The sequence below is a fragment of the Bos indicus genome, chromosome 5 (assembly GCF_029378745.1).
Source record: "Bos indicus isolate NIAB-ARS_2022 breed Sahiwal x Tharparkar chromosome 5, NIAB-ARS_B.indTharparkar_mat_pri_1.0, whole genome shotgun sequence".
NCBI classification, from domain to species: Eukaryota; Metazoa; Chordata; class Mammalia; order Artiodactyla; family Bovidae; genus Bos; species Bos indicus.
This window is the reverse complement of record NC_091764.1, coordinates 58,341,671-58,354,911: the sequence shown is the minus strand read 5'-3', so window position 1 is coordinate 58,354,911 and position 13,241 is coordinate 58,341,671. Positions and strand designations below refer to the sequence as shown.

The window sequence follows — 13,241 nt, the reverse complement described above, 5'->3', positions numbered from 1 at the left end:
TAATTTAAAAGGAAAAGCTATACCTCAGTAAAATCTATCCACATACTTTATCATATCAATATTTAACAATACAATCAGAAAAGTAGATAAGTAGATAGTGAAAACCCTTTCATAAAATTTAATACTCATGAAAAATTCACAATTAAATGAGAACATGATAAAATGATAAATAAAACTATTCACAAAAAATAAAATTTATTTTAAAGAATAAATTACAAATAGACTATGAATACACTAGGGCTCATAGCTCAGATGGTAAAGAATCTGCCTGCAGTACAAGAGACCCGGGTTCGATCCCTGGGTGGGGAGGATCCCCTGGAGAAAGAAATGGCAACCCACTCTTGTATCCTTGCCTGGAAAATCCCATGGACAGAGGAACCTGGTGGGCTGCAATCCATGGGGTTGCAAAGAGCCGAGCACGACTGAGCGACTAACACTCACTCCATAGTGGTTCAGTTGTTAAAGAATCTGCCTGCAACCCAGGTTCAATCCTTGGGTTGGGAGGATCCCCTGGAGAAGGAATTGTTAACCCATTTCAGTATTCTTGCCTGGAGAATTCCATGGATAGAGAAGTGGGACAGATTACAGTCCATAGGATTACAGTGTCAAACAGGACTGTGCAACTTTCTTTTTTTTTCTTTCAGACTATGTATATAAATCAAGAACCAAATATGGATGTCTAATTTCATCACTCCATGAGGACCAGCAGTGAGACAGTCAGGGCACCAGGTGTGTCATCCAGCTACATTGATTGACTGAAGGTCATGTCCCTAATAGTTCAGTTCAGTTCAGTCGCTCAGTCATGTCTGACTATTTGTGCCCCATGAATCACAATACATTAGGCCATGGCCTGACAAAATTTGGTCGACTGGAAAAGGGAATGGCAAACCACTTCAGTATTCTTACCTTGAGAACCTCATGAATAGTTTATGAAAAGGCAAGAAGATATAACACTGAAAGATGAACTCCCCATGAAGATAGGTGTCCAATATACTATCAGGGAACAACAGAAAAACGACTACAGAAAGAATGAAGAGGCTGAGCCAAAGTGGGAAAGAAGCCCAGTCATAACAAACACTCTCTTCCAACAACACAAGAGATGACAACAACAACAATCTCATCCTTGTTATTCAACATTGTTTGTATGGCCTTGAAACACCATTAAAAAATAAAATAACTATAAATACAATTTGTTACAAATGATAAGCAGAAGATATAAAAATATAGCTTTTAGCAATTTAAATATGTATATTTTATGCATCATTAACCTGAATATGTGAAAGAGGAGAGTGAAAAAGTTGGCTTAAAGCTCAACATTCAGAAAACTAAGATCATGGCATCTGGTCCTATCATTTCATGGGAAATAGATGGGGAAACAGTGGAAACAGTGTCAGACTTTATTTTGGGGGGCTCCAAAATCACTGCAGATGGTGACTGCAGCCATGAAATTAAAAGATGCTTACTCCTTGGAAGGAAAGTTATGACCAACCTAGATAGCATATTAAAAAGCAGAGACATTACTTTGCCAACAAAAGTCTGTCTAGTCAAGGTTATGGTTTTTCCAGTGGACATGTATGGATGTGAGAGTTGGACTGTGAAGAAAGCTGAGCGCCAAAGAATTGATGCTTCTGAACTGCAGTGTTGGAGAAGACTCTTGAGAGTCTCTTGGACTGCAAGGAGATCCTACCAGTCCATTCTAAAGGAGATCAGTCCTGGGTGTTCTTTTGAAGGAATGATGCTAAAGCTGACACTCCAGTACTTTGGCCACCTCATGTGAAGAGTTGACTCATTGGAAAAGACTCTGATGCTGGGAGGGATTGGGGACAGGAGGAGAAGGGGACGACAGAGGATGAGATGGCTGGATGGCATCATGGACTCGATGGAAGTGAGTTTGAGTGAACTCCAGGAGTTGGTAATGGACAGGGAGGCCTGGCGTGCTGTGATTCATGGGGTCGCAAAGCGTCGGACACGACTGAGCGACTGAACTGAATATGTTTAAAGTAAAATAAGAATATGATAAACTACCACAATAAAATAAAAATTTCTAAAGAAATAAAAGCCATATACTTTTATTCTACTGTGTACTTATTTTAATTAAAATCAAAAACAAATGAGAAAAAAAAGAAACAAGTGATGGATGCTCACTTTCATCACTGATAATCAGCATTCTATTACCATCTTGAAAATTCCATAAGATAAATAATAAAATAGTTGGAATTATCAGAATGAACTTTTGAAACCACTGTAGTTAGAAATTATGAAAGCCATATTTTTTCAAGTTTTTACCTGTTCGAGAAGTGAATGTACTTTACAGTGATCACCATCTTCAGTTCAGTTCAGTCCAGCCACTCAGTCATGTCCGACTCTTAGCGACCTCATGAACTGCAGCAGGCCAGGCCACCCTGTCCATCACCAACTCCCGGAGTCCACTCAAACCCATGTCCATTGAGTCAGTGATGCCATCCAACCATCTCGTCCTCTGTCGTCCTCCTCCTGTCCTCAATCTTTCCCAGCATCAGGGTCTTTTCAAATGAGTCAGGTCTTCGCATCAGGCAGCCAAAATATTGGAGTTTCAGCTTCAACATCAGTCCTTCCAATGAATATTCAGGACTGATTTCCTTTAGGATGGACTGATTGGACCTCCTTGTAGTCCAGGGACTCTCATGAGTCTTCTCCAACACCACAGTTCAAAAGCATCAATTCTTCAGCTCTCAGCTTTCTTCACAGTCCAACTCTCACATCCATACATGACCACTGGAAAAACCATAGCCTTGATTAGATGGACCTTTGTTGACATAGTGATGTCTCTGCTTTTTAATATGCTGTCTAGGTTGGTCATAACTGTCCTTCCAAGGAGTAAGCATATTTTAATTTCATGGCTGCAATCACCATCTGCAATGATTCAGGAGCCCAGAAAAATAAAGTCAGCCACTGTTTCCCCATCTTAACATTTTACATATTTTATTCAGTACTTTTTCATAAAAGTACATAAAATAGTGCCATACATTTAATTAGAGTCAATGAAATCTAATAGAAAACTTACAGACAATAAGAACATTTAGTTATTTGGATGAAGAAAGGATAAATGGAAATGAAAAGTCAGTTGACTACATTTATAGCAGCAATAAGCCCCTTCATCAAAGCAATCAATATAACTGCTAAAGAATAGATTCTATTCTGAATTCAAGGTGTTACAAAATAAAATATTAATTTGTCCACTCAATAGATAAATTTAACACAATTCCAGTTAGAATCAACTTTTTAGAAAATTTTAATTGCACTAATTATCTCAGTATGAAATAGTTAAATCTCATGAATGAGTAACACATAAATGAAAAATGAATATTAGTGAATAGAAGCTTATTTTAAAAAATATCAAAACATATATAGATCAGTGAAATCAAATTAGTATGGTACTTGCTTTAAAAAAGATAAAATGTTCAGTAGAACATTTGGGATCACAAAAGCGTACACTAAAATGTAGCCTTTATTTTTATATAAAGTTTTACTTTACTTGTTATATCAAAGTTGGATATTTTCAGTTCATTAAGAAAATCATTCTTTATATAATAATTGCTTCAGACACAAAAAAAAATCTCAAATGAAAAATTTTATTTTTTATTCATGCAAATCAGTTACATTTAAATAATTTAAAAATTTAACTATAAAAAAAGCCATAAATATAAGCCAAAACAAAACAACCATAACTGTTTCAGGTAGTGAATGCTAGTGAGCTTTCATTATGGTGGCTATCTCAACATACATTTATAAGAAACTATCAAATTTTATACCTTATACATACATATATTCTTATTCATACCTCAGTAAAGGTGAAAAAAATATGTGTTAGAAAAATGAAAAAATAAATACATGCCATGACTCCATTCATAAAATATTTTAGAAAATGCAGACTAATCTATAATAATAGAGATGGATGGATGATTGACTGTGAGTAGCAGCAGCAGTAAGGATGGGCAGGAAAGAGTGATTAAATAGGAGCACAAGGAAACTTTGGAAAATGAAAGATTAGTTTGATGGGGTGACACTTAGGAGTACACATATGTCAAAATATCAAATTGTACACTTTAAGTAGTGCAGTTTATTGTATGTCAATTATATCTCATAATGTAGTTAAAAACTAAAGAGCAAAAAATATTTTATAGACAGCTGTATAAAACTATGAACTATATGACAAAAATTAGTATCAAAACTTAAAGGCTTAAAATCTTGAAATACATATATAAGAAATTTAAAAGAACAAGACATGAATAGGTATAAAAAATAATTTACCAAATCTAATTATGGTGCAAATGTTTGATATAAACTGATCTTATGATTTCTATGAAGTGAAGTGAAAGTCACTCAGTCATGTCCAATTCTTTGCAACCCCGTGGACTATACAGTCCATGAAACTCTTCAAGCCGTAATACTGGAGTGAGTAGCCTTTCCCTTCTCCAGGAGATCTCCCCAATACAGGGATCGAACCTAGGTCTCCCACATTCTTTACCAGGTGGATTCTTTACCAGCTGAGCCACAATATTATATAAATTTTCTAAAACTGAAATCACATTATTGAGAAATTTCACTTATATAAATTATTCTCACGCATTAAAATATATTTGTATGAGCATCCTTTTGATAGAATAATTGGCAACCTTGGACAATAAAAATAATTCTACACTTAGTTCAGGTTTTGTTTTAAAACTGGCCAAAATTGTCATTGAGGCAATGTTATTTTGGGAAAAGAAATTGATGCTCTGTGATAAACAATGTTTAAATATATAAAAGTGTATGTTATTATTTTCATGAAATATACATAACAAAACTGACCATTTTTGTGTCATTAAATACAAAATTCAATGACATCAAATACATTCATATTGTTGTGCATACATGTGTTCATATTGCTTGCATACATGTGTTGTGCTCAGTTGCTCAGTCTTGTTTGACTCTGCAACCCCGTGAACTGTAGCCCATCAGGCTCCTCTGTCCATGGGATTTCCCAGGCAAGAATACTGGAGTAGGTTGCCATTTCCTTCTCCAGGGGATCTTCCCCACCCAGGGACTGAACCAGCATCTCCTATAAGTCCTGCACTGGAGGAGGATTCTTTACCACTGGGCCACCTAGGAAGCCCATATTGTTGTACAACCATAAAAACATGTTTTGTATCCAATTACAAGATATGGTGGCAAATTTTTATGTATTCATGAATACTACAGCATAGTCTGGGCTGAGATAGAAATATCTGGAAGGATAAGGTCTGTAATGTAAATGTTAGGCTTGTGTAATTTTATAAACTTTTCCTTTCTCTTATGTGATGGGAATTGTCCAATAATAAAACATTCATATAATTAAGGATTTTATTCATATAATTAAACAATTAAAACTTTCAAGATGCCTTGTGATGTGCAAGATTTTTTTTAATGATTTATGTAATTTAAATGATACCGTTGTCCTCCTGACCTGTGTCAAATGCTGCTGTAACATCCTCCTGTCTCCAAAGACACAGTCCCCACTGAAGCCTGTGTTGTGTTTTTGCCAAACTTCATTACTCAGATTAAATAATGACTCTTGATTGTAGGTCAGCAAGGACCATTTGTTTTTGTCACTTAGTGGTATTTTCTGCAAATTAAAAATAAAGTGACATTTGACACTGACTGTAAAACATTTCTCTCTGTCCTGCTGGCTTAACACATATCTCCTCTAGCAGTTAAGAGAATTCCTGAGCTCTTACTGTAATTTATTTTTGTTTCAATCATGGAGATAGTAAGAAAATATTTGGACATTTATAATAGCACTAAGCCCATCATAAACAAATCTTTCCAATTTGTTGGAGATGGTGGACAAAGGGAGCCCTATTCATTCCCAGACATGACAATTAGTGTGAAGACATAAACATCCTTATTAAAATATGACTATTAGCATTGTAATCTTAATTTTTTGATGTTTAAACAAGCACCAGAAGCTTTGATTTACTCACAGAAAAGTAAGTACGATAAAGTTTGTCTCTTGGATTGTAATTCCTTTCATAGGATCTTGGTTATATTTTCCGCTGGAAACAAAAAAAATTTCAGTAGTAATTTCTATTTTTAATGTATTAAAATATATTTTTGAAATGCCAGTTTTTAGAATGAATTTCCGTTGTGTGGATAAATTTCATTTCCTGGGAAGTGTATGTCATATATAAAAAATTCTGTATCAAAGTTAATGTAAGAAATATTCAAGATAACTTTGGATAGATATATCTCAAATAAAAATAGTGTTTTCCTGTATATAGAAGTATTTAAGCATGCCCTTTCATTCCTCTTTACATATCCCCGAAAATAACATAATTACTAAAATGACATATCTCATTACATAGCCCTGTGTTCATATTGAACATTTGTTTGAAAGAATAATCAGAAACCAGATACTAACATTTTATTGTCAATATGCTTACTAACTTCTATTATAAAATAGTCTTGTAAAAAAAAATAGATGTATTTCAAGAATTGTGTGATGGTCAAAGTTTGAAGGGCAGAGTAAAATTTCACAATGATGCACATATCATCTGAGAAATTATTATGAAAGATGAAAGGAAGGTAGATGGGCTGCAAATACATATGTATGTCTATTTCTTCTACATATCAATTTGATATAAATACTTGACAGCTGTTGAATTTCTTAAGAAGATTTTAACTTTCAAGTAAGCTGTAATCGTCAGTCAGTGATTTTACTCTATATCAGAAACACTGGACCTAAGTAAGTAGTTACGATGAATCGTGACCAACCTCAGTAAGAAAAGAATACAATAAGTTAAACAATAAAGTAAATACACTTGTAAAACAAATGAACCAAGCACAAAAAGGGTGAATTTTTTTCTATTCATTGATGTTAGAAAATCTCAAGATAAGAAACACTAATTGTATATTAGAAATATTTGAGTCTCTACTGGTGTAGTATCAGTGAAGATTAATTCCTTGGCTGGAAGTTGTAGAAGGGAAGAGAAGGTGATTATCATATATATCAGCATCAGGGTAACACACATGTTCAGTAAAGGCAATGATGGGAAAAAAAAAAAAAAAGTGGACTATGTAGCACTGGGTGATGGGCAAGCAGCAGGGCTTAGCTTATTTGTAAGAATTAAGCACACTTAACCTAAAAAGAAACTAGCATACAAAATTTTCTTTTGGAACAAAGACCTCAGATTTTTCTCTAGAGTCTATGAAGTAAACCCCAGTTATTTTAGCACTGTTTTTAAAAGATTCGAAGTGTCAAGAAAAGATACAAAATCAAGGATGCAATTTTCTGATTCCATTTCTGAATAAGGAAAAATCTTGAAAGTCAAAAGATGTTATTGCAACCTATGAAAGTGTAGCTCCTCAGCATCTACTTAGTCACAATGGAAAATTTTAAACACATGATAGACAGACAAAATACACGTGTTTATGTATATACATATATATAGTATGTATATGTATATATATATAACATATTGTATATATAAACTAAAAGATTAAATGTATTAAATTTTAAACCAGTTAAAATAGTCTATAAGCAAATTTCTCTGAATATCACATACAGATTGGAGAGAAGTGAGAAGTCAGTGATGAGAAACAGTACAGTAACAAAATTCATTCTGCTGGGACTGACAGATGACCCTGAGCTGCAGGGTTTAATTTTTATCTTTCTATTCCTTACCTACACACTGAGTTTAACTGGAAACCTGACCATCATCACACTCACCTTTGTGGATTCCCACCTGAAAACGCCAATGTACTTTTTCTTAAAAAATTTCTCCTTCTTGGAGATGTCTTTCACATCTTCTTGTATCCCCAGATACCTGTATAGTATAGCTACAGGTGACAGGGTCATTACCTATAATTCTTGTGTCCTTCAAGTATTTTTTACTGATCTGTGTGGAGTAACGGAATTTTTTCTGCTGGCCACCATGTCCTATGACCGCTACTTGGCCATCTGCAAGCCCTTGCACTATGTGACCATCATGAGCAACAGAGTCTGCAGAATTCTCATCATCTCTTGCTGGATGTCTGGTTTATGTGTATTAATCCCACCACTTAGCCTGGGTTTAAATCTAAAATTTTGTGACTCTAACAAGATTGATCACTTTGGCTGTGATGCATTTCCTTTAGTGAAAATCTCATGCTCAGAAACATGGCTGATGGAACAGACGGTTATAATCTGTGCTGTGCTGACCCTAAATATGACTCTCACCTGTGTAGTTCTGTCATATGCTTGCATTGTGAAGACAATTTTGAGGTTCCCTTCTGCTCAGCAAAAGAAAAAGGCCTTTTCAACCTGTTCTTCTCACATGATTGTGGTTTCTATCACCTATGGCACATGCATTTTCATCTACATCAATCCTACGGCAAAGGAAGAAGTGGCCATTAAAAAAGTGGTTTCACTCCTCATTTTTTCTGTTTCACCTGTGTTGAATCCATTTATTTATACCTTGAGAAACAACCAAGTTAAGAAAGCCTTTAAGGACTCAATCAAAAGAATTGCTTTGTTCTCATCTAAGTAAGAAAAAAATATTTTAAAAATATCATCTCAAAAGGATAGGAAGGAAATATTTTTGAAGTTTATAATTTACTAATAGCAAAATACATATATTACTATGAACACACATATATAGCAGATAAAACTTAATAAATATTCTCTTGAATCTATGTTAAACGTTGTCAATAGAATGTATTAGAAATAGTGATTTAACTAAGTAGAGCAATAATCTATAAAAGCATGTGGATAATTAGGAGAGTAAAGGCAGGCATATGGGAACAGAGGTTGCACTATAGATCACAGAGACTTAAGGCTGAAGTCTCAGGATTACTGTAGTAAGAGCACTTGTGACACGATAGATGCACATTTAATGAAAGTTTGAATTAGAAAACCATACTTATTTTCATGGAAAGATTACATTTTTTCCTGAGAAGTATTATCTGTAGCTTCTACAGCTGTTAGTCAAGGAAAAAACATTCCCCAGTATATTTGCTACTTGTGCCAACATCTAACACCAATTCAGCTTTTATCTTCCAGATTCTATCATAATTATCTAAATTATTAGATACAACAACTAGAAAAATCCACACAAATGTAATTTCTTGAAAATTATAGTTTTTACACCACATCAACTAATTACTATCAGGAAAGCAGTGAAATGCAGACAAACATCACAAATTATTTGGAACACTGAAAAAGCTACACTCAATTGGAATTCTGTTATCTTAAATTATTCATTATTTACAAAAAAGTAAACTAGCCCAAAAGAGGGGAATTTGTAGTCATCTGAATAAATTGAAAAAAAATGAAGAATTAACAAAAGTAAACGGAAAATGTAACTTACTATGGGTAGAAAATGAAGTCAACTAAGTAAGCTAAAGAGATTAAAAGCCAATTCTTTAAAAAATCCAACAGCACTACAAGAGACCCACCTCAAAATAAGGGACACGTACAGCCTAAAAGTGAAGGGCTGGAAAAAAATATTTCATGCTAATGGAGACCAAAAGAAAGCAGGAGTAGCAATACTCATATCAGGTAAAATAGACTTTGAAATAAAGGCTGTGAAAAGAGACAAAGAAGGACACTACATAATGATCAAAGAGTCAATCCAAGAAGAAGATATAACAGTTATAAATATATATGCATGCACCCATATAAGAGCACATCAATATGTACGGCAAATACTAACAAGTATGAAAGGGAAAATTAACAATAACACAATAATAGTGGGAGACTTTAATGCCCCACTCACCCTATGGATAGATCAACTAAGCAGAAAGTTAGCAAGGAAACACAAACTTTAAATGACACAATGGACCAGTTAGACCTAATTGGTATCTATAAGACATTTCACCACAAAGCAGTGAATTTCACCTTTTTCTCAAGTGCACACAGAACCTTCTCCAGGATAGATCACATCCTGGGCCATAAATTTAACCTTGGTAAATTAAAAAAAAAAAAAATTGAAATCATCCCAAGCATCTTTTCTGATCACAATGCAGTCAGAGTAGATGTCAATTACAGGAAAAAAAAAAAAAAAAAACTATTAAAAATACAAACATATAGAGGCTAAACAACACGCTTCTGAATAAACAACAAATAACAGAAGATATTTTAAAAAATAATAAAATATGCATAGAAACGAGCCATCAGGAAGTCCTAAAATGAAAACACAACAACCCAAAACCTATGGGATTCAGTAAAAGCAGTGCTAAGGGGAAGGTTTGTAGCAATACAAGTTTACCTCAAAAAACAAGAGAAAACTCTGTTTTCCAAGGGACTCTCAAGAGTCTTCTCCAACACCACAGTTTAAAAGCATCAATTCTTTGATGTTCAGCTTTCTTCACAGTCCAACTCTCGAATCAATACATAATCATCGGAAAAACCATAGCCTTGACTAGGCGGACCTTTGTTGGCAAAGTAATGTCTCTGCTTTTGAATATGCTATCTAGGTTGGTCATAACTTTCCCTCCAAGGAGTAAGCATCTTTTAATTTCATGGCTGCAGTCACCATCTGCAGTGATTTTGGAGCCCTGAAAAATAAAGTCTGACTCTGTTTCCACTGTTTCCCCATCTATTTCCCATCAAGTGATGGGACCGGATGCCATGATCTTCGTTTTCTGAATGTTGAGCTTTAAGCCAACTTTTTCACTCTCCACTTTCACTTTTATTAAGAGGCTTTTGAGTTCCTCTTCACTTTCTGCCATAAGGGTGGTGTCATCTGCATATCTGAGGTGATTGATATTTCTCCCGGCAATCTTGATTCCAGCTTGTGTTTCTTCCAGTCCAGCGTTTCTCATGATGTACTCTGCATATAAAGGATACTGTTCTTATTTCCATGACAAACTGAATCATGGTGAAAGTAAACAGTGGTTGGGGAGTGTAACTAGTACTCCAAATCTGATATTCTTCTAATTAATGACATTTGCATCAAGACATTGGAATGTTTACATATTAATTTAATGGGTTAGAAGTTAAAAACAATTGTGATAACTTCATAAAAACTTGTGAATGCCACATCTAAAGTATTTTAACAATTTTCTAACCGAAATATTGCTTGTATTCTACAAGTTTTAAACAAAAGGTCATGAGAGGCACAGGGGAAGAAGTGAATGAGGATAAAGTAATTTAGATAATAAAATACTAGTTTTTAAAAATGGATTAATGCTAATACTCAAATCTCAAGCAGTGGATAAGGAAAGCCTGTATAATAAGCTTTAAACTATTTTGGGTCTTACTTTCACTTTATCAATAACCAAGCTACAAAAAGAAATAGTAAAGCATTGAGAAACTTAAGATTTGGTTTCTGCATTTGGCTTCAGTTAGTAGTAAAATATAACTATATAAGCAATCCCAATCCCAGATGAAGATAAAAGTAAAACATAATGCATGGAAAAGAAGACCCATAATATGTTGAAGTTTGATATGGATAAAGCCATCTAATATTTTTCAAAATATGCCTTAAGATTATCAAGCATACTGCTTCAGATGACCTATTAATAATAATACTTATAAGCATGCCTTTGTAAATTGCATGTTAGATGGTTTTGTATAGTTTGCTAAGTGATTATTGATATTTGATATTAATATCACTCTCCATATCAAATATCTCTGAATCATAAATGGAGATTGAATAGAAGTCAGGATTCAGTGATGAGAAACCACACAGTAACAACTTTTATCTTGCTGGGATTGACTGATGATCCACAACTGAAGATTGTGATTTTCATCTTTTTACTTCTCACCTACATGTTGAGTGTAACTGGGAACCTGACAATCATCTCCCTCACCTTCATAGACTCTCACTTGAAAACTGCCATGTACTTTTTCCTACAAAATTTCTTCTTCTTAGAAATCTCATTTCCATCTTCTTGTATTCCCAAATATTTGTGTAATATATCAACAGGTGATAAGACAATCACATATGACAATTTTATCAGTCAAATATTTTTTACTGACTTCTTAGCTCCTGCAGAATTTTTTCTCCTGGCTATCATGTCCTATGATAAATACATGGCCATCTGCAAGCCCTTGCATTATGTGACCATCATGAACAACATGGTCTGTAGAAGACTCATCCTTTGTTGCTAGATGGCTGGCATTGATCATAATCCCTCCACTTAGCCTGGGCCCTGCATCTGGAATTTTGTGACTTCAATGTTATTGATCATTTTGTCAGTGATACAGCCCCCCTCTTAAAGATCTCATGCTCAGAAACATGGCTCATAGAGCAAATGATCATAGTCTCTGCTGTTTTGACCTTAATCATGACCCTTGTGTGTGTCATTCTATCCTATATATACATCATCAAGACCATTTTACAATTCCTTTGTCTTCAACAAAGGAAAAAAGCATTTTCTACATGTTCTTCCCACTTGATTGTGACTTTCATCACCTATGGAAGCTGTATTTTCATCTATATTAAACCTTCAGAAAAGGAATCAGTAGCTATTAATAAGAGTGTGGCAGTACTTACTGCTTCCATCACTCCTATGTTGAACTCCTTCATTTACACCTTGAGAAACAAGTTAAACAAGCCTTTGATAATGCTATCAGAAGATTCACATTGTTCTTAATAAAGTAAGGGAATTTGCTAAAGTGGAAAAACCAAGTTTTCATGAATAGATTAGACATCCTCAACCTATATCTTTAAACTTTAAGGCTTTCCTACATAGTGAAGAAGCTTTATTGGGATTACATGTGTCAGTAAAGAATCATTTTACAATTTACCAACTCTTAATAAAACCACAAACAGAAACAATAACTTCATCTTAATATTATAGATTTACTAATTGTGCTTATTGCCTATTCCCACCTCAGCACTTGAGGCCTTTTTGATTTCAGGCCCCATTCTGTTGTTGTTACTCAGTCATGTCGAACTCTTTGCAACCCCATAGACTGCAGCACATCAGGCTTCCCTTGGTCTTCACTATCTCCTGGAGTTCACTCAAATTCATTACAATTGAGCTGGTGATGCTATCTAACCATCTCAATCTCTGCCACCCTCTTCTTTTGCCTTCAATCTTTCCTATCATCAGGGTCTTTTCCAATGAGTTGGCTTTTCACATGGGGTGGCCAAAGTATTGGAGCTTCAGTTATAGCATCAGTCCTCCAAAGAAGCACCATTCCAGATTATTCTCTTCTTGACTTTAAACAATAAACCCAAGAGAAGGCTGGTTTAGGGAAAATGAGTTTAATATTAAAATTAGATTTAAAACTTGAAGTTATAATACTGTTTCTT

General features: G+C 34.4%; 1 protein-coding gene and 1 pseudogene across 1 annotated transcript; both read left to right on the top strand.

Moving 5' to 3' along the window:
• Positions 1-7,589: 7,589 nt before the first annotated feature.
• Positions 7,590-8,525, top strand: LOC109558742 (olfactory receptor 6C2-like). The gene has a single exon (XM_019960073.2). The coding sequence runs from the start codon at positions 7,590-7,592 to the stop codon at positions 8,523-8,525; it is 936 nt and encodes a 311-aa protein (XP_019815632.2).
• Positions 8,526-11,653: 3,128 nt separating this feature from the next.
• LOC109558427 (olfactory receptor 6C2-like) lies at positions 11,654-12,584 on the top strand (annotated as a pseudogene).
• Positions 12,585-13,241: the final 657 nt, after the last annotated feature.

Coding starts and splice junctions, on each gene's coding strand:
- LOC109558742 (XM_019960073.2), top strand. CDS start 7,590: ATGAGAAACAGTACAGTAACAAAATTCATTCTGCTGGGACTGACAGAT.